A 26,850-nucleotide genomic window follows, 5' to 3' on the forward strand; every position below is an offset into this window, starting at 1 on the left:
TGAAACCAGGTGAGTTAATCAGAGGGATGCAGACACACATGGGGGAGAATACAAAGCATGAATGCTGAGGTAAGCAGACTAATTAACACAGAGAGTTGAACCAAACACAGAAGGATCTACAAACCCAAAGGGAAAAAGACTTATGCTAACATAAGAGTCTAATCCAGAATACAAAACGAATAGAACAAACATTATAAGCGGGCAACTCAACACAAAGGAATTTACTAAATATGGTAAGACCTTAACAAGAGCAATAAACAACCCAGAAATGTTTAGAGTGCAAGCACAGGCGAAAACCGAGCGCAAACATCAGTGGATCAGGACATTTCAAGCTAGAGACGGGATCAAACTTTGAGGTTCAACAATGATGCAACACACACACTCATATGCCTAAGAACAAATAAAAAAATAATAATTAACCAATTCATATAACATGTGTTTTTGAAATTGCACTAGGCACCCTTTGCATAGGTTTCCGGAGGAGCCACTCATGTCATGTAAAGAAAAAACTTTACATGTAATAAACTCACATGAATGGTTCTCACGTGTCTTCGCGTCTCCCTGGTCATTAAGGCACGAGACAGCCTCTCTGCGCAATGCCGCCATCGTGTGGACGCTGGGGAGCAATGCGTGAAAAACGCACCAATTTCCCTGTTATTTGTGTTGAACGTTACGGTAATATCACTTTACTTCATTCATTAATTGTTCTTAAAACAGCTGCCGTATTAGTCGGTGTTTCTCAACCCAATCCCCGTCCAGCACGGTTAAAAACGAGTAGTACTGAAACAAAATGCATTCACGTAAAAGAAACGCCAAATTTCTGCATAATAATTAATTCGACACAGGGCCAAACAAAGATGATTCGCCGTGTATCGCTAATTATTACACGCGCTCGTTTTATTCCGGTTACGTAACGCCGTCATCGTGGTCGATATATTTTAAAATCAAACGAAGGAAGCTTTTGTAGTCGGTATTTCACAGGTTAAACGGAGGACTAATCCAAAACCAGCGACTATGCCACCGGATGTCACTGCTGTGAAAAGCCTGGAAGCGGTCTTTGTGAGGGCCTTGAGCAGGAAGTGCCTTCCGCTGTGGAAGTGAAGGGCTGCCATTTTACCGAGCTTACGGTAAGAAAACTTAACTCGCGTTGAATGGTTTTGCTGGATGCCACACGGTCACTGTGTGAGCGGTGTACTTCGGAGTCAGTTTGCGTTATAGCCTACACGTACCTTCGTTAAGAGCCGAGTGTTGCCTTTAGATCTGATTTAGCTATTGTCTGCGATGCTAGCGCTAGCATTTACCTTGAGCTGCTGTCAATGCTGTCAACTCAGTGATGGATTATGAGTGTTTGCTCATGTGAAGGTGCACCTCGCAGCGAGAGAAACAAAATGCCACGAACAATGCAACTTTACAGAAATATCTGGCAGCCTTTTGCACTTTGAGATACGACTATTGCTTAGCCGGATTCATGTTGTGCATGTAAAAGTGTTGAAAGCATCACTAAAAATGTGTCATCCTTCGAGGAAGCATATTTTTCCAATGTGCTTGTTTCACTCGTTTTCTGTCTTCTACAGGACGATATGAAATGGGCGTGTGTAAAAATGTAAAAACACAAAACAAAACAAAAAAACTGGAAAAGTTGAGGATTAATAAAATATAATCAAATTAAAAAGTGTTTTGTAAAAACATTTCAAAAAGATTCAGCAAAGACCAGAGACGGATGAGGAAAGATTCAGTACCTCACAAAGTGTTCATAGCCTTGATATTTTGTCACATTTTGCTGTTTTACAGCCACAAAGTTTAAGTATTTTATTTACCTCCACTCATCTTCCCATCTAGCCAGCTTTCCTGTCCTTGCTAAAGCAGAGCATCCCCTCAGCATGATGATGCCACCACCATGTTTAGCCATTGTGATGGTAAAGTAGGAAAATTACTTCCAAACTTGTGTTAAACCTCTCCATGATTGAATCCCTGCTCTGTTTGGTGTGTCCCTTTGTCTTCTTGATGCTCTTGCTTCTTTTATGCTTGTGGGGTGCTTTGGATCAGTATGATGTGGTTTATCAAAAAAAAAACAACAAAAAAAAAACAGAACAAAACAAACAAAAATAAAACGCCAATGTCACAAGGAAAACTTCAAGAATTGTAAATACAGAAGTTATTTCTTATTAAAATATGACCTGAAACTCTGATTTATGGAAGTAAAATAAGAAACTTTTCAATAGTGCTCTTCAACATTTAAATTAGAACAAAACTAAATCGCCCTCTGAAGTATTTTAATACTTTAACATCGTTCACTAAAACCTCCTGATTATGATTCTCCATACTCCCCTTTTGAATTATTTGGAAGTTTGTCTTCGGTATTTTTTACATTCAGTGTAGATTCCCCCAAACTGGTCACTATCAGACACTTGGGGGGACACGCATTTAAAAACAAAAATCATACTGTAGATCTTAAAGGACATCTTTAGAGTAACAACATGTCCCACATTTGTGTTTTTCTCAGCACCAGAAGTGATAAATGGGGATCAAGGTGATCCAGCTCACCTCAAAGTCTCACCATGAAAACCTTCTGGCTTCCCTGCATCAAATGAGGATGCAGGGGCAACTGTGTGACGTAACGATCCAAGTGAACTACCAGGAAGAGGTAGAGGAGTTTCAAGCCCACCAGCTGATTCTGGCTGCGTCCAGCGGGTATTTTCAGAAGATTCTCCTCTCTCAGGACGCAAACCGGGCTAAGTTACAGCTCTCAAACATGCACTCGAGTGACTTCTCAAAGTACCTGGAGTTCGTCTACACAGGTAAGATAGAGGTTGCCAGGAATAAGATCGGCGATGTTCAAGAAGTGGCGCGACTACTGGATTGCGAGGGCCTGTCGGTGGTTTGCAGCGACGCCTTGAGCGCTGGAGTTCTGGAAAGGCCCAAAAGTAAAACCTGCGACTCCAAAGTCAAAGATGGAGGAGGAGAATTACCCGGCGCTGAAAAGGTCGATGCAAAGAAGCAACCTCTTAAGCGGCAGCTTTCGTCGCAGAGCCCCAAGAAACAGGACCGTAAAAAGAAGCTGAAGGCGAAAACCTTTCAAAGGAAAACAACCAACCAAGTAAAAAAGTTGAAACTGAAGCTGGCGGGCCGTAAGGTGCTCCAGAGGCGCTTGCGTTACTCTTTGAAAGACGATCCTAAAGATAAAAACCAAGCGAATGAATCTGAGGACAGAACCGGAGAAGATTCTGAACCAGAGAACGAAGAAGACTTGAGCGAGGAACAGGAGAATATCGAGGGCAGAGCCTCAGATAACTTGGACTTTGAGGAAGACGCACAGAGTAACGACCCTCAAGACTCTTTGTATGTGGACGAAGAGGAGGAGGAGGACGACGAAGATGAGGAAGGACAGTCTGAGGAGGAAGTTAAAAGGATATCCAAGGCCCAGTTCAGCTGTAACAAGTGCCAGCGGACTTTCCATTATGAGAAAAGCTACTTGAAGCACATCAGGTAACTGGGTCGCTGTCCTGTGTCCTACTAACTTTCACCAAAGTCCCCTTTGGTGTCGGCTGTGAGCTGACCTGTTCCTTTCCCTAGCACATACCACGGAGTGAAAGCCCACGTCATCCACCGCTGTGAGACTTGCATGCAGACCTTCGCCAACAGCAGCAATCTGAAGATCCACGAGAAGCACGTCCACAGCAACGAGAGGCTCTTCGCCTGCGACTCCTGCAGCAAGACCTTCAAACGGAAGAAGGACGTCGTCCGCCATAAACGACAGGTGAGGAGTGACAAAACCTTGTGTGCCCCCTCTTTGTCTTTTTTTTTTTCCGTCTGCATAATAAGCTCAATATTTCCTGTTGTGTCTCAGGTACATGAAAGGAACATGAGGCACGTGTGCGCCGAATGCGGGAAGTCCCTCAGCTCCAGAGCGGCCTTGTTGCTTCACGAGAGGACGCACACGGGCTTGAAGCCCTACGAGTGCACCGTCTGCGGGGCCAAGTTTACCCAGAACTCTGCGCTCAAGATGCATCACAGGTAGCAGTTTTGCCCTCTTTCCAGCTCGTATGTAGGATTTCATAACTTCTGGTTATCTTTGCTTTGTAATTTAAAGTTACTTGGAGGTATTTGTGCCCGTTTCTTAAAATCTCCTTGAAGTGTTTTGATTAAGTGGATAAGATCACATTTACTAGTCATGGAACCATGACTAGTGTTCAGTAAGTGTGTTCATGTGTGTGTAGGACACATACAGGAGAGAAGCCCTATGCATGTGACTTGTGTGACTCCCGGTTCTCTCAAAGGCACATGTTGGCCTATCACAAGAGATCACACACAGGTAAAAAAAAAAAAAAGAATTTCACAAACATTTTTCCAGATTTGAGTTTGACTTTGAACAAAGATGGCTGACTAAACAAATCCTCTGCTGCTTTAGGGGAAAAACCTTTCATGTGTGAATCCTGTGGTAAAAGCTTTGCATCCAAGGAGTACCTGAGACATCACTCCAACATCCACACAGGCTCCAAGCCGTACAAGTGTGAGCACTGCGGCAGAGGCTTCGCCCAGAGGAACTCTCTCAACCAGCATTTGAAAATTCACACGGGTATAGTTCCTCAGACACATTTGGAGTACAAGGAATTGTTTTCGTTCACTCTTGATTCACTTTCTAAATTTTGCTGCTCAGGCGAGCGTCCGTACAGCTGCAAGTCCTGTGATAAGCACTTCACTCAGCTCAACGCGCTGCAGAGGCACCAGCGGATCCATACGGGAGAGAAGCCCTACATGTGTGGCCTCTGTAAACGCACCTTTACTGACAAGTCCACCCTGCGCAGGCACACTATGGTGAGTACGTCTTCTCTCGCCAAACGGCAGAAAAAGAAGCATCCGCGTTTGAGGCGGGAGCATTGATTCTCTTGTTCTGGTTGCTGAAACAGATCCATGGCTCGGATGTGCCGTGGAAGACCTACCTGGTTGTGCTGGAGGGAAACGTGGAGGAGAAGAAGCCCAAGTCTCCTACAAAAGAAAAGGGAGGATCAGAGGAGAAAAGGAGCACGGCCAGCAAAAGCTCTTCCTCCCCGGTTCCCACCGTTCACGCCGTTGACGATGCGGACAAAAGCAGCACAGAAACCGTGGTGGTTCCGACTGAGCCGGTGACTCTCCCAGCTGACTGGGCCAGGCACGGAGCCATCACTCTGGTCAGCCACGGCGGCGTCGGCGCCATCGCCGTCATCCACACCGAGGTCCCGCCGGGGACGCAGATCCAGCCCATCGGCACAAGCGCCATCACGTTAGATGGTTCGGCCATCGCCGTGCCCTTTTCCATCCCGGTGTCCGTAGCTCAGACGTTGTCCTCTGAAGCTCCGTCCGGCTCTCTGTCTGTTCCCACGCTCTCCGTCCCCGTTTCTGAGACCTTGCTGGCGTCAGACATCTCCACGACGTCTCTGCTGGAAGCGGCTGCTGCACAGGCGGTTCTAGCTCCACCTTCGGAAAACAATCCAACCTCCGAGAGCGACAAGATGCACCCAGACATAGAGACTGTGATTGTTGGGGAGGGGCTTCATGGAAAAGAACAGGAACAACTCCTGGACGATGGACAGAACAAGACGGCAGATGAAGCAGAAACCACCAAAGACCAAAGCTCTGTGTAGAAGAATCTTTCTTTGTGCTGTGGTTAAAGATTTTGCGGCATTATGACATAAAGGCTCATGTAAAGATTTTGGTGTCATTTAAAATCAATGTTGTACTGATAACAGCAGTGCTTCATTTCAATTTATTCTTACTACTACGCACCAGACTGTGTAATAGTTGTCAGGTAGCAGGTGACGCTTTGGTTTTTTTTTGGTCCTGGTTTATTTTCCCTTTGTGCAAGCTTTTACCCGTTTTGTACATGTACTTTACCATTTCATCTCTTCTTATTCTCATATCTTACCCATGCACTTAAGTATTTTAGTAAATTATGACGATGCATATTTAAAATCGCTTGCATTTCATTTATATACAATTTAATTGTGAGAGCTTGCATAACAATTTAGCCCCAACATTCAAGGCGATGAAGAGTGTGGTATTGAGAGCAACTAAAATGTCTGGATTTACAAAAAATAAATAAAAATAAACAGGTGATTGACATGTAAGCTCACAAACGCCACGGCATTGAACTTAATCTTTATTATTCTTAATTTTAACAGGCATACATTTCATATCCACAGCCTATTGTTGTTCCACATGGAAGAAGGTAATTACAGAGTTTCTGCTTCTTTTTCTGTTCCATTTGTAAAAACTTTGGTTTCGCTAACACTAGTGAATGTACACAACACAATGACATGCTAAGCAACCGGCTGCTTGGAAGGTGCACTACATCAAAATACACATTCAAGTGACGTAGGGAGGAAGGGGCCTCGTGCCGGTGCTCTTTATTTAAGAGTAAGGAATGCGTTTTACATTCAAACTATACATCTTACAGGTGCAAACAAAGTCTCGCCACGGCAAACACATCCTAGAGTTTTAAGAAAAAAAGAATAAAATCATGATTTCATTTATTCAGATACAAATATATAACAGTCAAAACTTGTGCATATCAGTGCCAAGTTTCAAGAGAAGGGATGGGGGGGAATGGAAACGGCTTCGATGCATTACTCAGTACTGAGAGCGTGGGTTTGATCGTCTCCTCTAGCGCTATGCAACAAAGGATTCCTGAAAATGATCACAAACTGGCCCGTTGCGTAAATCAAACAGGTTTGCACGCCGACATGGATTTAAAATACAAAAAGCCTCGTCTGACTAAGAAAGAAACGGTAGAAAACATGCAGAGCCTCTCGGTACTAGCGTCAGATTCTGAAACCCCCTTCAGGAGGATATAAGCTGAGAAAGGTATGCAGCAATCCTCTGTTCAGAGGTGAGGGCGAGAGGATTTACATTCTGACTGGATTTGGATAAGCTGGTAACAAAAACAACATGTAGCGCTTCTTACAACAGTGAGCAGTGGAAAAGTTAAACAAGAAAAAAAAAAAAAAAAGTCAGCGGACGCTCCCGAACCGATATGGTAACAGCGAGGGGAGTGTGAAAGAGTGCTCTGAAGTAAGTGCGTGCGTGTCTGTGTGTGTGTGAAAGCATGCGTGATGGAACCATCACCCTGTTGCGTGATGGTTCATGCTGCAACCCTAACCTGAGTTTTTTTTTTTATTATTTATTTCAAATCCCCTTCATCACCCTGGATGGTCTTTTTGATGCGCAGTAGGAGGGTGGTGTGCCACTGGTCCAGACGGGAGATCGAGTCGAACTCCTTCACCTGCAAACAGGTTAAGAAGAGGCACACAATAACCCACAGCGCTTTCAAAAATCACTCCCAACCCTTTCGAGTTAAAGAAGAGAGAGTTTCATTGGGACTTTGTGCGACAAATCCACACAAAGTAGCAACAACTCTGAAATAGAATTAAATCAATGAAGAAATGAAATCCAATTGTCTTGACAAATACAAATGTAAAAATGCGCAGAGCTGAAATTGCGAGATTGTGATTGTGACGTGACTATATGTAAATTAAAAAAAGAAAGAAAACTGGTTAAAATAGGGAATGTGAAGACTCACCGCTTCTGTAAAGGCCTCGCTGTTCTGTTCCTCGTGAGCCTCGAGAAGTTTCTGTTCAACCGAACGCAAGAAGGAAGTTACTACCAGACGTTAACCAGATAACTCCCTTCGGGATCAGGAAAGTATTTTTGCCTTTGAATCCTTCAGAGGTTTAACTCAGAGTTACCTTCAACAACTTGCATTCTCTGGAGTCTGAGAAAGCAGGAAACATCTCCTCATATTTCTCAACAGCAATCTGTCCAGGCAGAATATACACATCAGCCTCGGCAACACGGTCCCCCAAACCAACGGTGGACCTCAGAGGTGTGGACTTACCTTGGCGTTGAGCTCGTCTACAATGAAATGACACAGGGACGCCTTGAAGAAATACTCTTTAGCGCTGTATTTCAGCAGCGGGTTGTCCATCGTGTTGGCTCCGACCTCGATAGCATTCAGATCAGGCAAACGTTAGCAGGATGGAGGGGTTGTTGGAAACAAAGCGGGGGGGAATTTGAAGTACACACCTGCTCGTAGATCTCTATGGCCTTCTGGTATTGCTCCAGCTGAGCGCAGTAAGCTCCCACTTTCAGCAGACACTTGTTTGCAGAGCTAAAGAGAGAGAGGCGTCACCGACACGTGATCGATTACGTAAAGTAACACAGGCTAAGTTTGAAAAATCAACTGTTTCACATCGACTGTTTAGACTGTGTTTGACCCCAATGAAAGAATTCAGTTTAAATAAAAAGGTCCGCAATTAGGAACGGTACCTGTTTGACTCCTCTCCTTTGTAGTAGTCTGCTGCTTGCTCATAATGAGCAATAGCCTTTAAAGAAAAGAAAAAAAAAAAACACAAACAAAAATAAAATAATTTACAGCAGATGTATTAAAACGGCTGGCGGAATTTCTTTTCCTCCGATTGCATCACCTTTTCGATATCCACCAGCTCAGACTCATAGATTTCTGCGATACTGATGTGATGTTTGGCAGCGATGGTAAATCTTCCCTGGAGGAGGAAGAGGAAAAATCATTACACACCGGATCTAACGGGAGACGCCACACCAATCAACGGAAGAGAATCCACGCTTAATCCAGGGCATCATCATGGAAGAAGTACCTTGTGACTTCGCAGTTAAAACCTTTTCTGCACTCTTAACATTGTGAAATAAAACTCCAATCCAGATTGTTTTGGCAGAGACGATAACTAAACTGAATGAAAAAAAAATATATATTTTTTTAAATCCTTTGTGTTTGCGTCTGTAAACTTCCAGGTGACGTCACACACAGCGCCGTTTACACAAAGGAAATTACAGGCGGCATCCAGAAACCGAAACGTCAAATTATAACTGACAAACCGGAAATTCTAATTCTAATAAGTTATGACGGAGACGAAGCAGAAACAGCGACGGTCACATTCCAAGTGTGTCTTACCATGTCTGTGTATATATCGATGGCAGCATTTAAACACTTGATTGCCTCTTAGCAGCATAAAGGAAAGAGGAGGGAACAGTTAGTACATTACAGCTCTTCTGTTTCATATGAATAAAACGGGGTGAATATTAGAAAATCTGATATTTTCAGATTGATTAAAAGTTACTTTTTTTGCTTTTGAGATATGTAGGAGAATTAAAGGATGACAATGTTGGTCTTTATCAACTGAATTATCAAAGTAGACTTCTAAGGACCTCTGATGCTCATTAAGCTGAAAACAACTAAAGCAATTCTTAAATGTTTTGACTCCACCAATTCACTCTGACAGATCAGAATTATCCAATTACAGATGCAAAAATAAATCAATCAATTAATGCACACACATTTGGATTACAGTTCTACTGCTGTTCACTCAGATGTTTTGTGCAGAAAGTTAAAGCTGTTTTATCACTCGTTTCATTTTTAGGAAACGGCCTTTATTCACTCTTGACAATTTTGGGTTCAAAATCTGGACATATCAACATGAGAGCATGAGGAAAATAAAAACTAACAGCTATGATAGCTAGAAAAAGTCTTTTTTTTTTAAATACTTTGATATGATACAAAGAGTGTAAGAGTTCATCGCAGGGATACAGAGTCAGAGTCAAAAAGAACGTTAGCAAGGTTTCCCCCACGCTCATATCACATGTGGATGTATTCACGTCTTACCATTAGGGTCAGACTTCTTGTAAGCATTCCCTGCGTCAATGAAACTGGTGGCACTGTCATGTTTGTTCTGCAGCTGCATATGCAGACGTGCAGCCTTGCAGAAGGCATTTCCAGCAGCTGCAAAAAAAAACAAAACAGCAAGAACTGGCATTCAAACTGACACACTACTATCTAGCTTATTCTCTGACTTTGGCATGCGGCTTCTTGAATCTTGACCAGACAAGTGCCACATTTATCCCACACCCTTCTAAAAGAATGCTTAAAATTGTTATGTTGGACATCCATTTACCGCTCCAGTTCTTGGCCATCTTGAACATGTTGGCAGCTCTGCAGTACATCTCACACGCCTCCTCCACTTTGTGATGCCCTCTAGGGAAGTGAAGAGGAAGAAGAAAACAAATACTGTTGGTGTTTGTATGCAAGGAGGAGTACCATCATTTCCAACCTGCCCCCTGAGACAATTGTAGAACTACCATTTGATGCAATTGCAATTGTTTTCTGAGTATTTCTCTGCAGGTTTTGTACATCCGGAGACAAAAAAAAAAGTGTGCCCAAATTGCTAATTTTTTTTTTTTTTTTTTTTTTTGCTAAATAGCACGAGCTTGGATAGGTTGAATGGAATTGAAAAGCAATTTTCAAATCTGTTCCAATAATGATCCTTTTAGGGTTGACTTTTACAGAACACAATTTTTGCATGTTTTCTGAATGTCTTGCATGACTTGTGATAAACTTTATGCAGGATTTCTTGTAGCTCTCTTCTAGGCCAGATTCGTGAGATGCAAGGCTAAGAGTTGTTGCAGCAGATTCTCCCATCTGATCAATGGATCTTTGCAGCTCCTTCTTAGTTCCTACAGGCCTTTTATCTGCTTCTCTGATTAATGTTATTCTTATCTGAGCTTTCAGTATACATGGGCGGTCGTGTCTTTGTGGTTTTGCTCCTCTGCCATTCTTAAATACCTACATAGCCTAAACCTGCTTTAAAATTTGAGTGGATATAATTTGAAGGCAGGCTGTTTTTCGTTTGTTTGTTTCGAAAAACTTGGAAGCCTTACGTTATTTCCCCTATAAGAGAATCTGCTCTTGTGCAGGGCCATGTCTTTATAGCACCTCTAGGGATTAACACACCTTTTGTTTAATCAATTGGTTTAGAAGTACAGATCCGGGGATCATCTGGGTTTTAAACTATGCAGGAATAATTTTTTTATGTATAGATTTAGGACAATGGTTTGCATTTAAAGGCGTTTTGTTTTAATATATCAGCTAATGCAGAGAGAAGCTACTTAAATGTGAACGCCACTCATTCATTGTTTTAAACGACTTATTTACATAATAGAGAATATTCTAGCTAAAGTGTAGCACACTATAACCCTCTGAGGCTATATGATGACTCTGCTACGCATAATGCAATAGAAAGTCTTGCTTTGCTGCTTTGTTTACATTGATAACAGCTAACTTAGCAAGCTGGTTTACAGGGCTTTTCACAACTAAAGTCATAGGTCACCTTCTTGGTTTAACAAATAAGTACAATATTTCACTATTAGTATTATAATTTGGCCTTATAGAATATGAAAGGTAGATTTGGGCTTCGTGCCAAGTTTGCTGCTGATACTTGCTAGCTGTTCTTTGGTGCAGTGCTGTCTTACCCTCCAAACATCCCTCCCAAAAAGGAGCCGGAGGACTTGACTTTTTTGTCAGCGTCCGCCATTAGCTGAATGGCTTCCTTTTCTTTGCCGGAGTTGTCCATTTCTTTAGCCTATTTAGAGGAAAACTTGTAGCCGCAGGAAAAATTAAAAATACCCGCAGAGGATTCAGTTTTGTACAGTAAGGATTACAGTCGATTTAGCGTAGGCGTAACCCAGCTTGTGGCTTTAGGAAGCGTGGCATCATGGGAGCTTGAGTTCTTTACATACCAACAACGCTCGGTGTCGTCGTGACAGAAACTACGACTCCCAACGGAAAAGAATCTGGATTTTTATCACCCCCGTGTTACGTAACACGTCGGCGCATTTCCCAATATAGAGATTTCTTCCAGTACTATGAATAATATTTAGGCGTATATAGTAATAGTGTGTTATGAATTTCTCCACAGATAAATACAACATTTATGGATATCTGGACTTTAAAAAAAAAGGCACAGTTTGCAGTTTTGCAAGTGGTTTATTTGTCAGCAGAGGGCGCTAAAACACCATGAGAGACTTTTGTTTCTAACGTAGTGAATCTCAACAGCCTTCAGGTATTAAGACACATTTAACTGTTGTCGATTTCAGGAGCCACCACAATATTGACATCCCAACAAAGTTATAACATTTTTTAAGTGTGTGTTTTGTTTAATCAAATTCTGATTTCTATCAAGAGAAATTAACTGCAATTATGGTGCCAATGAGTATGACCTGTTTAAATATGTCTGTGAAGATCTTTTAGAGTGTTGCTTATAATGTAAAGTTTTGATATACTTTTCACAGTGGCATAAATAATTTTGATACAGAGACTGTGGGGATGTGTCAGTAATATGAGCGTCAATCTAAATTGTAAAACCTTATCAAATACATTTTGTTGAGCTAATATGCACAACTAAGGGTGTTGCAAAAATAAACAGAGATCAGTGATGATAAAACCAAAAGTTCACGGCGATACTGGCCAGACAATCACCAGACGACATGAACCCTCACACCATCAGGGCTTCTTGCTGTTATGTAAATGACTAAACCACACATCCCACAGCTATTTAATTTATGAGAAGAAACAAAGAAGAAAAGAAAGAAATGTAAAAAAAAGAAAGGGAGGAAGGAGGAAAGAAAGAAACAGATTCTATCTGTGCATGTCACATCAACTTTACTGATGACTGTGATCGTGTTTCTTCAAACCGAATCGTGGCCCACGACGACGTGCACAACTTCATCGACTGAGGCAGTTTATCTTTTCTTATCGTCGGTGTGTCAATGCAAATCGATGCCATACGTTTTGGAGCAAAGAATTCCCCGGTCCTATCATTTGTAATCACCATTATCTTCTCAGCCATATCGATGTGACTGCCTGCAGGGAAAAGCCTAAATTGTCATGTGAAATCGGCGCTGCGAAACAGTATACTGTTTACATACATTTTCAGCATAAATTTGGCTTATTCTGCTCCTCAGTTACACATTACTGACAACCTTTTAGTCTGGCCTCGATGTGCCAGTGCATATTCAGGCGAACAAAGTCTGATGCCATTTTAGATTCTCCAGTGCCTGGCAACACAAACATTGACACACGTGTCACAGGAGACAGCGGTTTGGCATGACTTTAAAGACTTCAGGAAATGAAAGCAACCAAGCTGTTTCCATTATGTAGTGGCGGTAGTACTTGCATTTTATGCCACTTTCTTAGCATGCACGGTGATATGTTTTAGCTGTATTTTTTGCTCTCCGGAAACTGGAGATACACGGTGACTATGTTCTTCACATGCCTGATAAAGCAGCAGAGCTGGTAGATGTGACCTCATTACCGAGAATTTGTCCAACCATAAACTCTGTCACTTAAGATACATGCGTTACTGTGCGAGAGGTTTAAACCCCCACTGTGCTCAAATGTGTCACTGGTAGCGCTCGTATCGTTGTACTCACGTTAGAGTTGCAAGATCAGATATCAATATGTGTGCATAGGATTGTGTGGATGCAATGTTTGTGAGACTATTGAATTCCAAGTGTCGGTCATTCACACTCACAACAGCAGTTATGCAATTATCCACACTCAGTATCGGATTTTGTGACCAGGATCCTAAAATTACAGAGCCTGAAGGCGACATGATGATGGTGAATGTTTGACCAGTTGTATATAATGTTTATCAATTATATCAAAATACGTGCTCTTAAAAAAAAATCAAACATGACTAATTCATGTTAAATGTCAGTTTTTGTTTATCTGTCCCAGAGGACTTAAACTACTACATGGAAACAACTTTTGACGATGAAAGTCAAAGTTTCATTCTGGTTGCCGCAAGTATAAAACCTAGTTGAAGCTGCACTGGTAAAACTAATGGCGCCTTCAGTGGTTTGATAACATAAAAATATGCAGTTATTTGCATTCAAATAGTTGTTTACGTGGCTCCTGCAGATTTTTTTTTTTTTTTATATTAGAAATGTAATATTGATCCAAACTTTCCAGAGTTCCCAATCCTTCACATACGTTTTGAAATGGAAAATAGGAAATATCACTTTGGGTTAATACCAGATATTTCTGCTGTGGGAAGGGTTTAGAAAACAGAAAAAAAAACTGAAATTGGAAGCAAGTAAAACAGGGAAGATTAACAGCAAGCAACAACGAAGAAACAAATGGAAAAGAAGGAATTAAGAAAGTAAAAAATTAAGAATGCAAGGGAAGGAAAGAATGATCAATAAGGGGAGACTTTATGAAATTTATTATGAAATAAATTTACATAAGAATATTCTAGCTCCTTTTGCAGCATCTCTGAATTCTTTAACCTCCTGACTACCGGTAGTTCATTTTTGTCCTCTGTAGAGGACATTTCTAAACTTGAATATCTCCCACCCCCTGCATTCTACTGAATTAATTCCTTTTGGTATCTGGAGAGGACATTTAGGGCTTTTCAATGATGCCACATGTGAAGGGGTGGGACTTTTGTACATATCTTTTTCTAATTCATAAAAACGGTGTTCATCAGTAATAACACATTTTATGAGAGTAAAAAAAGTTCTCATTTTTACTGGGATTTTGTAGAAAGTGTAGTATCAGCAGTGTCTGGTATGTGTTTAAGTGCATTCAACATTTAGTCCTTGATTGCACAATGAATTGTATAGTCCAAGTCTGGTTTTAAAACACCTGATACGTGAAGAGATTACATTTGCAGCGTAAAGAAATTGTAAAAAGAGTGACTGAAGGTCTTGCAAAAAACACCTGCAGACGTATCGTTTAAATCGAAACCACTTTACAAACCATACAAACATGCTGGCTCCAGCTTTGCGTTTGCAATTCGCCGGTTTAGCGTCGGGACAAGTTGAGCTGAATCAGCACGGAGACCAGAAATGAGGAAGTGTGCGAGTTTATTTACATTCCATGCGTTAGCATTGTACACATGGCTCAGTTATTCATCCATATACATTCAAGGAAAGCATGTGGCAGTGTTCACACTGCTGATCATAAGACGGGTACTGTACAAAACATATTACAAAGCTGTGTAAGCCCAACCAGAGAATAACCGGTGAAACAGATTCACCAGGAGGTGGGAACGACAATCCAAACATTTTTTTTTTCCTTTTTTTTTTTTACACAAGTCTATTTGAAATGACAAAGTGACAGACTGCTCATGCCGAAACAAAGCACAACAACAACAAAACCCCCCATAAGGCTGTGGTTTACATGTGCACCGTTGCAAAAACATTCATCTGCTTACCTCAAGTAAATGTGAAGCTAAATCATACAGTACATACAATATGCAATGCAGAATAATAGCCGAAAATAACTAAAGTTAATAAAATCTTAAAGCCATAAGAAAAAAAGGTGGAACAAGTGCTTTCAATCACACTTTATCAAGAGGAATTTAATTATCCCTAAGGTGGTTTTTAAAGTGCATCAAGTTGCTCCACTAGAAAAAAAAAAAAAAAAAAGGGTATTAAATATTGGCAACCAGCACTGTTTACAGAATGCTAATGCGACCCGTCGCTCCACTGATTTCTAAAAACACATTGTCACATTTTTTTTTTCCATTCTACTGTTCAAAGGATAATGGCACAAAAAAAAAAAATCTTTCAGCATGTAAAGTCTCATCTGCATCAAGCTTCACTTTGATCCACCATTAACTTGTACACCTACATGGATTGCTGACTTTTTTTTTTTTTTTTGGCTAAATTTCCCAAACGTGGCTCCATTTAACTCCAGGGCCAGATGGGACATAAACAGAAGAATGAATCTGGCCAACAACTGTGAATTGTTTTTTTTTTTTTTTNATGGGACATAAACAGAAGAATGAATCTGGCCAACAACTGTGAGATGTTTTTTTTTTTTTTCTTGAGCAAACACTAAGGTCAATTTTATCAACCAATCGCATTTTTGGTCATTCTCAAAGGACACGTGCAAAAACGACGTTGTGAAACGTCGATGCGGTCGGGTTTCTACGAGGAGCTCAGCCCTGAATCGGACTCCACGCTTCCGTGGTGGATCGTGGGGGCGACGCACGGCACGGCGGAGCAGGGAATGGAGTAACAGGAGCAGGCGGAGCTCTTTAGGGTCTCCTCTGTAATGACCTCTTGCAGGGAGTGCTGCTCTTCTACCTGGAAGATGTTTGGCTGCTCTCCTTGAGCATCGCAGATACTGGAGTGGAGGAAAGAAGGAAACAATTGTGGAGTTAGGATCAATTCCCAATCATTCCTGACATCCAGAGCCTAAGAGAATCCTCACAAATACGTCGTGCTACATAAATTAGTTTTGCTTTAGATTGTTGGGAAAACACAATGTTGTTGCTTTACATAAATTCATCTAAGTATTGGTGAAATTTGCAACTCGTATGAATCTAGACTGTTGCTAGGCAGATTTAACAATTATATATCTTGAAAAGTTGAAGAAAAACAAAAAGGGCAAGCTGGCCAGTTTGACTATCGTCTTACATTTTCTATAAAAGCTGATGGTAAATCACCCATCGTTTCTCATGCATGTGAAAACAGGCGAGTGATTGCACTGGTGGCTGTTCTGCCTGCAGGAATGACAATTTTTAATAGCATTCTGGGATTAGCAGGTTTACTCAGGGCTAAGTGCCATCTTATGTCCGTTTTATTTGGCTGATTAGCTTTTTTACCGCCTGCAATTAAGCAGATAAAGTCCTGCAGATGCATCTGAGGCAAACAACATTTGACTGGCGAGGGGGGAAAACAAAAAACAACATTTGACTGGCGAGGGGAAAAAAAAAAAAAAAACCCTGCAAGTTAAGGAACTCCTATTTTAATTGCTGTCAAAACAAAAACATTATTAGATGATAATTGCTCCATTAGATCCATTAAAGAGTGAAGAAGCTCAACAAACGAGGGCAGGCAGTCCAGAGATTCCAGTGAAATCACCACCTCCATCCAAGTAGGCGCGGGCCGGTATGAGGCTGTCATCGTATGACAATCTTACACAAAAAGTACAACAATTTCATGGAATTAACACAAATGTTTGAAAAATAAGAAACGGTGCGAATGATCCAATTCATTCATTTCAACTCCAACATTTGTCAATTTGGTTTTGTTGCAGATTTAAGCCAAACTAATGAATAAGCACAAGATTTAGTGATTTAACATGTAGTTGGCACTGCATTAATCTACACCAGCGGTGCTCCGCTCCGCTGTTTCCGAGTCCAGAATTGGTTCAACTTCAAACTCGTGACCGGCTGATGCCTACCCAATTCCAAACCGTTTTTGAAACAAGTACAGGCAGATCATCCAACTGCTTTGAAACATTTTCGTTAACGTTAACCACATGCTGCGAAGACAAATCGACTTTCCGGAGGTGTCGGAGCGTATTTCACGTGAGGAATAAATGCTTTTGGATTAAGGTAGTTTGACCAGTTGCACGTTAGGACACATGGTTTGCTGCAGCAACACCTGTGCAAGTCTGCTTTCTGTAAATCCGATTACAAGCAGGAGTCCGTCATTCAGAATCTCCAGTCTCATGCAGATAAAAAAAGCCATTCGCTCTCTGTGCCACTTTTAGATACAAATTCAAACTGAAAAATCATGACAAACAGCAGCGAGAATAAAAACGGAGGAACTCAAAAGCATTCTCAAGCAGATGTGACAGTAACAGGAAGGGTCCTGGTGATCATTAAAATGAACAAAAAAAGCTTCAAAATGATAACCATGGCAGCTGACCAATCGAAGACAACACAAGTTTGTTTGGTACAGTTTTTCAGATCTCTTCAAAACTAAAAAAAAATATCATCGTCCAATATGATAAGTCAACCGCCTCATGTATCATTGTCAAGAAATGCTGCTGTCTGCGGCAGCATTTGATGAGCAGGATTCACTGGGGTAGCATGTAGGACGGGCGACCGAAGACAAGCGGAGCGGGACAACGTGAGTAAATTTAAAAACAAAAACAAAAAAAACACAGGAACCAGAGAGACATTACAGGAATCTGAAGAACTTGAGTCAAAATATGGCAGCAAGCTTTCGCAAATTCTGTAAAAGAAGAGGCACAGTTATCACAATGACGCAAGAGACGTTTTTTTTGTTTGTTCTTTTTGCAGTAACACATGAAAACGTTCCGGTTCCTACGATTCCCTCTGCTTTCTGCAGACGTCTGGGCCAAAGTGCAGACATAAATATAGAGCAAATGTCACGCAGCACGGGAGACACAGAGAAGTAAAAGTGCCCTGTGAGTCGGCTCTGCTGATGATGCAGTTCTCCCCCCATGGAAGCAGAGGAATAAATACTCAAATACTTTACATAAGAGTCCTGGCACATTGTGTTCGTTCATTTCACGCTACGACTGGTCAATAAACAATCGAGCCTTTTCAGTCAAAGAGACAAACAGGTGCCAAATGATCCAAAACGCTGCCAATGGATTACATAAGTAAGTAATCCTTGAAAAAGAAGATAATAAACAACCCTGTTTATGTAAACCAGGAAGAATGGAGCAGCCACTTGGATGTTGGCTGCTTAGCAACAGGATTTTCTTTAACCTACATCAAAAAAAAAAAAAATAAGCGTGGCACAGAACATTTTGCTACTCAAGTGAGGATGGATTTTTTTTTTTTTTTTTTTAAAGGGGAAATTTGAAAGACTGGCAGCAGCCCATAGCTTATAAAGTGGCTTTTTGAATACGAGGATAATGTATAAAAGTAAAATCTAACTATGTAAAGAAAAATCTATGACTACCAACTAAGTGGGAAAGGATTCATTACCTGATTTTGGGAAAGTGCACACATTTATAAGGCGTTTACCGTTGGAAATAAAGCACAAATGTTAAAACAACAGCTTATATCGAGGAGTACCTACTGGAAAAGGGTTCATGGCCGGTCTGACAAACTGTGCATATCGATTTTCATGTGCTGTTGTGCTACATAAAGTAACTTTGCAATCTGGCAGAGTTGGAGCCGTGTGCAATCATTTCTTGAACTCGTCGTTCCAAGGTGGAGACGGTAATCTCACGGCAACACAGCAGCGACTCAACATCTGAATCTTATCTTCATAAAAACAACAAACAAACTGCGATCTTCGCTAATCATCACCGTGTGCTAAAGGGATTGTTTTATGACGGGAGCAATAACTAAACAAACCTTCTTCACCAGAACTTGTGGTAAACGGGCAAGGAACAAGGACACCAACAGGATAATGACTGAGTTTAACAAATATAGCTGAAACTGGTTCTTTTTAAAATAGGAAATTAAATAATCACCTGTCAAATCCTAACAATAAATGTAACTAAAAATTATTTTTATCTTTTAGAATTTTCTAAGAACTTCTAATTGGTAATAAATGAATGAAAACTGCAGAAGAGCATCATCTTGGGGTAAACCCGGTCTCCATAACAACCAGTAGACACGATGTACGTGCCAAGTGGTTGTTTGACACCAGTGCAAGAAACCATTTTTATTTCGTACCAGCACAGAAAGGCAACTGTGAGGAATTAGCCAAGTACGACTGGGACTTTTAACAAAAAAACAAAACAAAACAAAACCATCTGCTGTCATCAGATGTGACAGACTTGGGGGAAACGGCTCATGCACCTCAACAGAAAGCATTTACTCATCCTCTAGATGCCTTTTAAGAGTGCATGGCATCATAAAGTGTTTGACCTGGACATTTTAAATAACCTCCAGTTTTTAGACGCAGCAGCTAAATGGAAACAAGAACCCTAAATAACTGACGGATAGCGTTTCAAATAAGTTGTAACAACTGGGAGCAGCACGCTATACAAGATTAGCTTCAACATCCGATCTGTGTTTACAGCCTGCAGCGTGCAAACTCATGTTAAACTTTAACCTCACCTGTCGTAAATGAGCCCGTCGATGCCCTGCTCTCTCAGCTTCCTCCTGTTTTCGTGCTCGTTGTTGTCGTCTCCCCAGCTGAACACCACCAGGCCTTTGGACTGGGCCTCGCCGATGTAGTTGAGGTGCTTCAGCAGCTCCTCGGTGTGAGCGCTGATTCCCTGCGGGGGCGAAACATCAAAGTCCAGGAAATAAGAAGATTGCATTTTCCCCTTAAGTGTATTATTGACTGTACAACCTCCAGAGAATTAAAAAAAATAAATAAATTAAAAAAATCACTCACCAGGATGTTCTCGCTTTGAGCGAAGCTGATGGCGATCTGCGTTGTTTGACAGCGCATGTCCATCAGCTCGGGGTACTTTTCTGAAATGCCCTGAGTCAGGAAAAGGATGGGGTACTTGTTCTGCTTGAGTCGCACCCTGTGAACCAGATCACACGGGCAGTTTAAACATTTTAAATGCTTTTACAGCGATCGTTACGAGACGCGATGTTTCAACTGTGAACGCGAGCGGCGACGCTGTGCACTCACATGGTGCAGATATCTGGGTCGAAACATGAGAAGATGATGCGCCTTTTCCCAGCGTTCAGCAGAACGCAGGTGAGAATGATGTCCAGGAAGGTGTTCATGTTGAAATACGAGGACAGGTTCCCATCCCACGTTCCGTCCTGTGAAAAAAAAAAAAAAACAGCAACGAGAGACGTCAGCTTATGTTTAACGATTACACTTTGTTTCAAAGCCTGGTGCAAAAGACGTACTTTCATTTGGCTGATCCATTTCAGTTCGATGTTGAAGCCAACACTTTCTGGGACGGCTTGGAAAATCTTGGGAGAAAGCGCACAGAGAAAGGCGGCTACTTTCAGATGTGGGTTGCCTTTAGGTCAAAAATTATCTTTGCAACATTCCTTACCTGTGATAGTGAGGGGAACGGCTGATGTTCGTCGACTTCATCCTCATCCTCCAGGAGATCTTAAAAAACAAACAGAATTGGGGGGGGGAAACGTTCACACACCATCCAAACGATTACGCAATATCGGCCGTTCCTCATTGTGTGAAGCAAGGTCACTTAAACAGAACAGCCTTTAAGCAGAAGTGAATCTGGGTCACTACAAAGGGGGATTTTTTTCTACCAGGTCTTGGTGAGGTATGCGCAATCAAATGTTTTTCCAAGTTGAAACGTCCAGACGTTTGTGATTGAGTCAGTATTGCAGTGTTGAAATAGATTTGATCATTCTTCCTCTCTTTAAGCCCAGATTTTAAACCCATGGATTTTGCTGTAATCCTGAAAGTAGCATTTACAGACCACTCTAAAACAGATTACCATAAAGATGTGGAAAAAATAGATATTCTGTCTTTTCTGACGACAAACACGGATGCATTCAAGATTTAATAAAGATCTCAGGTTGCCGCATGTTGACCTCTGCACTGCATGGCACGGTCAAAACCGCCTCCTATGACACGGCTCAACTATTATGTAAATAAACTAACCAAATCTTTTCTGTATTTCTAACAAAACAAAACGAAAGCGGGGAGGAACTACTTACCTTTGTGATCACTTCCTGTCATTGCAGCGACATGGGCCAGCTGGGCAAAAAAAAACAACAACAAACAAATATATTCATGTTTTACTGTTACAGGAAGAAGAAACATATTACTCGTGTCATCAATGATCCACGAGGTCGTTTCTGCTGTCGATATTTTCATCTGATCTACCAAGAACTCTTCAAATAACTCACCTGGTTCAAATGTAGCACCTTTTTCTAATCAGCCATTGATTGGTTAATCAAAAAAAAAAAAAAAAAACAGTCATCAGGTCAGTCCTGAGCTGTGTTGATGTTAAAGTCAAGCATTTCTAACATCACCTGATGATGTTAGAAGTGCTTTTTTGTTTTAGCTGCAAATGTATCTTTTGCCACAAATGATCAAGGTTACTCTACAGGAATACGTTGTTGGATTTTAGGTAATAAGATGCGTGTTCTCTTATTTTAAAAATGATGTTTGTTTTTGTTTATTTGCATCTTATAAAGTATTTCTAATATTGCATGAAAAAGGCTTAAGTGGTCAAATAAAAAAATCTACAGAATGTAGCAATTTTTACTTTTAATCTGACAAATCGTCACTAAAACCACCGTCAGCTGCCGACCTACAGAGAATTGTTAATCGAACATTACTGTAATAACCCTAACCACTTCCTACTAACCATTTTCTGATCATAAGACCAATGATTAAATCAGCTGACAAACGCGCACACACAAAATAAGAAAAAAAATCTTCAGTGCACAACGTAGCATAACTTAAAATACCTTAACATGACAAAAAAAAAAAACAAACAAACATTATGTTATAATTGTTAAGTCGATGGTCAAGGAATCCTGCTTAACTACCTGAAGAAAAATCACTAAAACAGAATTCAAAAGGATTGTACGAAGGCGTCTGGGTGTTATAGGTTTTCTGTCAGACCCGGTCTGGTGACCAGCAGGCTGAGCAAATATTGTTTAAAGAACAGGGTCAGTCTGGGTCGACCACCAAAACACAGGAAGAGCTAAAAATCACAATAAAACCCAGAACAAACACCAAACCTACAAGTTGTTAGATAACAGACGCTCATCAAGCAAAGATGGTTTTTAAAACATCTCCTTTTAGTGCATTTATATTCTCAGTCAGAAATTCACTTCAACAATCATCCAGACATTTAAACAGAATGATGGCAGCACATTGACTACAGGCGGTCTCAACAAACTAGTCTAGTTAGTGCAAAGTTTACCTTCAACAGCTGCAGCTGATCAAATGTCAGGTCTTTGACAGGGACCTCAATGAGCTCCAGAGTCTGGTCATTTTTCTACCAAGTCAGAAACGGAACAGTTAGCGTCACACAAACTACTACAACTGTGAGAAAAAAAAAAAAAGACGTTTAACGGACCTTCTTGGTGGAGATGCAACACGTTAGATCGTGGTATACGATCGGCACCGAATCCTTGGAGAGATGAACATCAAACTCCACAAAAGCTGCACCCTGCGTGTTCAAACACGTTGAGGCAAAATGTTTTGCAAATGCCTGGATTCGTTCAGATGTTCGTCTCGTTGACTTACGTGGTTGGCAGCGCTTTTGAAAGAAGCGATCGTGTTCTCCCGGACTTTGTGGTGTCTGTAAAGTAAGAACAGGAGCAACTGATGAGACATCTGAATCTGTGTATATTTTTTCACATCCATCTGCTGAAATTCCTAACGAGACTCCTCCTCACTTCATGGCACGCGATTAATTATATGTTTGAAACTAGCAAATTGAGTGGATTCGAAATATTTTTTTGATGCAAAAACTACTTCTGCTGTCGGTAAAGATTGTCTCACTTGGCAGCGTGTGTGCTTCCTGCTCCTCTGTGACCCACGTCCACCGTGCTTCTCTTTGTCCAGTGCTTCGTGTACGACGAGCTCATGTCGCACTGCAGCTTCTGGATGGGGCGGATCACCAGGTAATCCACTGAAGGCATAAGCTGCAGTCAGTGAGGCTGGACTCGACAAAAATCAGGATGCGCAGCACATTCCGAGTACTTTCAAAGAACCGTCACCTCTGACTTTCCCGATCGTCTGCCTGGAGTTTCGGCCCATGATGGGAAGCGTGACTACGCCCGTGTCATTGCCGTTCTCCAAGAACGAGGAAGACAGGAGGCAGGCTGTCCCGACGTGTCCGGGGTGGATGTCTCCCTGGACCACGTGCTCGCCCAGATCCTCCTGCAATCACAATCCGGGTCACTAAACGCGCTACAGCACATTCTGACGACTCTTCGCGGAGTTATCGGAATGCGGAAGGACCTCAAAAAACTCGAAAGTGAGCTCCAGGTTGTCCGGGTCCATGGTGTGGATGCTGTACTCGGTCCACCGAGAGGGCTCCAGGGCGTAGCCGCACTCCGGCTGAGAGTGACGCGACTTGTAGTCGTTGGCAGTGATTAGACTGATTTCCAGAGTTGTGGTCATCTTGTGCCAAGAGGAAGGGGTGAGTTCCTGTTCTTCCTCCTCCTCCTCTTCTTCAATGCCCTCTAACGTAAGTTTAATCCTACATGCAAAATTAAAAAGAGTCAAAATACAGTCACACACTAAATTAAAAAAAAAAAAAAAAAACCTGACAGAGTGTTGCTCTATTTTAAATATAACTGCATGCACGTCCTGTTACGCTTGTGTAACAGGTCAGTAGTACGGAACGTCTCATGATGTACTCAAGTTAAATTTGAACTCTGTGGCATCCTCACCTGAAGCGCGACTTCTTGTATTTCTTCTTGGTGATGGACACCGGAGGCCTCTTGGAAAAGTGCAAGCGCAGTCGAATGTCCGTCTGGCATGTCAGCCATCCTGAGTCAACGCATTTCACCCCATCTGCAAAGAGAGACGGCCTGTAAACTGAGGCAGCAGCGCACAGACTTCCTCCATCGTGAACGAAGCGTTTCCTCATCTCGTCACCAAACAACCAAAAATCCCAAGTCTCATTGGGCGGTACTTGCGTTGGACTTACACAAAGTAGTTCTTAATTGTAAAATTGAAGCAAGATAATACGTAGATTTGTGGTACAAACTTGAAAAGTGTCTCCTTTATTTGTTTTCAGCTCCCTTTACGCTAATACTCAAAAAAGAATCAAAGCAGACTTACTGTGAAATCCGAATTCCCCATCGTCAATGTTCTGCTGTGCAACTGCAATTGAAAAAAAAACAAAACAATTTTTTTAATGGTTTTGCAATAAAACATCAGTTGAGGTCATCAAACCAGAGCAACCTTTGGTAAAGAAAAAAAACCTATAATTTTGAACTCTTAAAAAGTCTGATTCAATCACTCTGCATTTGAGTTGCCTCAACTTTAAAGGTACATCAGCATGTAACAAGGTGATACTCAATAGACACTGTGCAGGGTGTGGACGTGGCTGCAGCTACTGTTCCTATCTGGCTCATGTTCAAATAGCTTTTTGTTTGCATAAAACCCAACACAATGGCTGGCTAGCTAAAAAGATCTAGAATAACAGGCCATGGATTCTGCTGCACCGCAGTGTTTCCTCTGTGGCTGTAGATTAGTGCGAGTAAGGGTTCTCACCGATCCTCTCAAAGCATCCACACAGCGCCAAAACAAAACAAAAGCAGACAGCTGGGAATTACAATGAGCTTTTTTTTTTTTTTTTTTTTTTAGAGGAAACACTGCAGTTCATTTAAACTTTAACCCCCCCCCAAAAAAAAGAAAAAACACTTTCCTGAGTAGATTAAGCTACAGTGGAATCGGGAATTAGAGGTTTGAGTACAACAGACTTACCAACCCAAGCCAAATTGATTTTTTTTGTTGTTGTAGTTGGTTTATACCTGTGGGGCTCATTGTGCGAGGCTGATGATGGGTCTCCCACAAATTGACTATCACTTGACATGGGCCACCCGCACTCTGCAATTCCAACAGTGGGTACAATGTTAGGATTTTCAAGTCAGACACACATGAACTACCATTCAAGCTGGTCGCAAAGACGCCGTCGGACCAGAGAGTCAGAAAGCAGTTAGAGCTCGTACAGTCGCCGATCCGCCAGCTGGATCAGGCGCAGGTGGCGGGTTGAAATCTGAAAGGTGGATTTGTTAGTGAAAGGATACCAAAAAATAAATAAAAATCCTAGAATTGTATCTTTGTTCAGATCATGTTTTCTTTTAAATGTACTTAAGCAACAATAGTGCAAGTATATGGAAATTATTTTCAGCCACTAGTTTTCCAAGTTAAAAAAAATGATAGGTTCTTTAAAAAAAAAAAGAACAGAAAAAGTGACTTCACCCTGCTGTACTGCTGGAAAAGTCAAAACAAACCACTTTTAAATGCAGAAACTGGTAGGAAATGACACAGACCTAACACATAATGAGATATCATACACAAAAAAATAAGAAAACTTAATCAAATTCTGTGAAGTCTTAAATAAAAATAAGCTCCACCGTTGATATAAAACAACCAAAAAAAGAAGGAACACACCAAAACGCCATCTTGACAAAGTCACCAGAAACTGAAAGAATCTTCAAATGCATCCGACTTGTTTACGTCCAGTCTAAGGGAAGTACCACATTCTTCACCCAAGAGTGAAGATCATGCAAAAAGAGGCTTTAGCTAAAGGCAGGCCGAGGCTCCACATGACGGATTAAAGCAAAGCAGCTGGTCAGCTTGTGGCTGGACCTTCCAAATAACTGACCCGCAAGCCGTTTCGCTTCACATCCCACATGGCGGGATCACAGGTCAGCTCCCAGCATCACACTGCATTTCATACAACTCGTTTGTCAAATGCTACAAATAATAGCTGCGTACCGACAGACAGCCGGTACGCAGCTGGAAGGAATCAACCGAAGGAGAAAAAGAAAAAAAGAGGCTTGTCCTGAGGCAAGAAAAAGAAAAACTAAAAGTTGCTTTACTGGTTGTGCCGAAAAAGCATGCCGTGTATATTTCCACCAGAGCAAAACAAAACGATCACATCGAAAGTTATTTGCTGTGGAATTAAACACAGAGGGAGGATGAGGTTTTTGGTTATTCTCACAATGCAACGCCTCTCGGCTCCGGTTGCAGCCGGTGTTCAAACCGCTGTCAGCACTGCCACGTGTGAAACAGAGACGGACATAAAAGGACTTGACAACAATCCTACCACCTTACATCGCTTCATTCCAAGTCGGGAAGAATCCATTTCAAGTTAGTGGTGACTTTGAGCAAAAAAAAAAAAAATTCGATAAATTCGACATACTAATAAAATACTGCTGCCTTTATCTCTGTTGATGGTCTGCCAAAGTACAAATTATGAAGTCATACCGGATTGAATATAATGGAGCATACATGGAAATATAAACCTCGTCAGCTACTTTTCCCCCAAAATTTTATTGAAAAGCGTCACAACTACGACGGCGTACGTGCACCTGACACAAAAACACCAAGGAAAACCAACTCACCTTTGATTCCAGGAAGAAGCCCTTAAAGTAACGATACGTGGAAACGACCCCCTTGGGTACAGAGATCGTCACTGCCCATGTGTGCCTGTGATTAAATCGAGACAACAGAGAGGGTTTAAGGTAAGCTATATACAATGCACATACACCATTAACGAACTTCAAAACAAATCAAGATTACATCTTGATTCACATACCTTTCATCGCCAAGAGGATGTAAAGTCACAGCTTTCTGATAGTTCCAGTTTCCCAGAGCATCACAGCTGCCGACTACGGCAATCACCTCACCTAGGAA

General features: G+C 41.5%; 3 protein-coding genes and 2 long non-coding RNA genes across 10 annotated transcripts in view; 3 read left to right on the top strand and 2 right to left on the bottom strand.

Moving 5' to 3' along the window:
- On the top strand, window positions 1-6,726 carry gzf1 (GDNF-inducible zinc finger protein 1). 3 transcript variants are annotated; one of them, XM_007566647.2, is made up of 8 exons: window positions 1-69; window positions 2,504-3,486; window positions 3,574-3,757; window positions 3,848-4,014; window positions 4,218-4,312; window positions 4,409-4,576; window positions 4,658-4,815; window positions 4,908-6,726. In XM_007566647.2, the coding sequence occupies exons 2-8, from the start codon at window positions 2,519-2,521 to the stop codon at window positions 5,619-5,621; spliced, it is 2,454 nt and encodes an 817-aa protein (XP_007566709.1). In that variant the 5' UTR covers window positions 1-69; window positions 2,504-2,518; the 3' UTR covers window positions 5,622-6,726. The 3 variants fall into 3 exon arrangements, with proteins under 3 accessions (XP_007566709.1, XP_007566710.1, XP_007566708.1); XM_007566648.2 differs by lacking the exon at window positions 1-69 and adding an exon at window positions 106-233; XM_007566646.2 differs by lacking the exon at window positions 1-69 and adding an exon at window positions 727-1,127.
- Window positions 6,120-11,538, bottom strand: napbb (N-ethylmaleimide-sensitive factor attachment protein, beta b). Of its 2 annotated transcripts, XM_007566644.2 has the most exons (11): window positions 11,314-11,538; window positions 9,960-10,039; window positions 9,671-9,787; window positions 8,963-9,009; window positions 8,460-8,537; window positions 8,302-8,357; window positions 8,059-8,143; window positions 7,871-7,975; window positions 7,722-7,790; window positions 7,556-7,606; window positions 6,120-7,258 (listed from the first exon to the last, which is right to left on the bottom strand). In XM_007566644.2, exons 1-11 carry the CDS (start codon window positions 11,412-11,414, stop codon window positions 7,157-7,159), a joined length of 891 nt encoding a protein of 296 aa, XP_007566706.1. In that variant the 5' UTR covers window positions 11,415-11,538; the 3' UTR covers window positions 6,120-7,156. The 2 variants fall into 2 exon arrangements, with proteins under 2 accessions (XP_007566706.1, XP_007566707.1); XM_007566645.2 differs by lacking the exons at window positions 8,963-9,009; window positions 11,314-11,538 and having other exon boundaries at window positions 9,960-10,033.
- Window positions 8,206-26,172, top strand: LOC107837974 (uncharacterized). The gene is made up of 3 exons (XR_001664029.1): window positions 8,206-8,217; window positions 11,815-11,822; window positions 26,013-26,172. It is a non-coding gene; the product is annotated as an uncharacterized LOC107837974 (long non-coding RNA).
- The window catches only part of gpcpd1 (glycerophosphocholine phosphodiesterase 1), a 13,040-nt gene continuing 1,848 nt past the window's right edge, over window positions 15,659-26,850 (bottom strand). The window contains exons 3-21 of one of the 3 annotated variants that reach the window (XM_016678940.1): window positions 26,753-26,843; window positions 26,559-26,643; window positions 24,960-25,035; window positions 24,265-24,306; window positions 23,871-23,994; window positions 23,437-23,677; window positions 23,193-23,355; window positions 22,975-23,104; window positions 22,717-22,771; window positions 22,547-22,639; window positions 22,391-22,465; window positions 21,171-21,210; window positions 20,537-20,595; window positions 20,385-20,450; window positions 20,158-20,294; window positions 19,912-20,047; window positions 19,629-19,789; window positions 17,768-17,817; window positions 15,891-15,976 (exon numbers count right to left, since the gene is read on the bottom strand). In XM_016678940.1, the coding sequence (XP_016534426.1) occupies window positions 15,933-15,976; window positions 17,768-17,817; window positions 19,629-19,789; window positions 19,912-20,047; window positions 20,158-20,294; window positions 20,385-20,450; window positions 20,537-20,595; window positions 21,171-21,210; window positions 22,391-22,465; window positions 22,547-22,639; window positions 22,717-22,771; window positions 22,975-23,104; window positions 23,193-23,355; window positions 23,437-23,677; window positions 23,871-23,994; window positions 24,265-24,306; window positions 24,960-25,035; window positions 26,559-26,643; window positions 26,753-26,843 (1,868 nt within the window). In that variant the 3' untranslated portion in view covers window positions 15,891-15,932. Of the gene's footprint in view, window positions 15,977-17,767; window positions 17,818-17,872; window positions 18,873-19,602; window positions 19,790-19,911; window positions 20,048-20,157; window positions 20,295-20,384; window positions 20,451-20,536; window positions 20,596-21,170; window positions 21,211-22,390; window positions 22,466-22,546; window positions 22,640-22,716; window positions 22,772-22,974; window positions 23,105-23,192; window positions 23,356-23,436; window positions 23,678-23,870; window positions 23,995-24,264; window positions 24,307-24,959; window positions 25,036-26,558; window positions 26,644-26,752; window positions 26,844-26,850 lie in introns of those variants that run through there. The other 2 variants (XM_007566651.2, XM_016678941.1) reach the window with 2 other exon arrangements.
- LOC107837973 (uncharacterized) lies at window positions 25,042-26,005 on the top strand. Its single transcript, XR_001664028.1, has 2 exons — window positions 25,042-25,859; window positions 25,951-26,005. It is a non-coding gene; the product is annotated as an uncharacterized LOC107837973 (long non-coding RNA).

The sequence above is a fragment of the Poecilia formosa genome, unplaced genomic scaffold (genome assembly GCF_000485575.1).
Source record: "Poecilia formosa unplaced genomic scaffold, Poecilia_formosa-5.1.2 Scaffold196, whole genome shotgun sequence".
Lineage (NCBI taxonomy): Eukaryota > Metazoa > Chordata > Actinopteri > Cyprinodontiformes > Poeciliidae > Poecilia > Poecilia formosa.

Excerpts from the sequence above, each read along its gene's own strand:
- gzf1 (XM_007566647.2), top strand. The coding sequence starts at position 2,519 with ATGGGGATCAAGGTGATCCAGCTCACCTCAAAGTCTCACCATGAAAAC. Across the intron at positions 3,758-3,847 it reads TCGTCCGCCATAAACGACAG|GTACATGAAAGGAACATGAG; the intron begins GTGAGGAGTGAC and ends GTTGTGTCTCAG. Across the intron at positions 4,313-4,408 it reads TCACAAGAGATCACACACAG|GGGAAAAACCTTTCATGTGT; the intron begins GTAAAAAAAAAA and ends CTGCTGCTTTAG.
- napbb (XM_007566644.2), bottom strand. The coding sequence starts at position 11,414 with ATGGACAACTCCGGCAAAGAAAAGGAAGCCATTCAGCTAATGGCGGAC. Across the intron at positions 9,788-9,959 it reads GATGGCCAAGAACTGGAGCG|CTGCTGGAAATGCCTTCTGC; the intron begins GTAAATGGATGT and ends TTTTTTTTGCAG. Across the intron at positions 8,144-8,301 it reads AAAGGAGAGGAGTCAAACAG|CTCTGCAAACAAGTGTCTGC; the intron begins GTACCGTTCCTA and ends CTCTCTCTTTAG.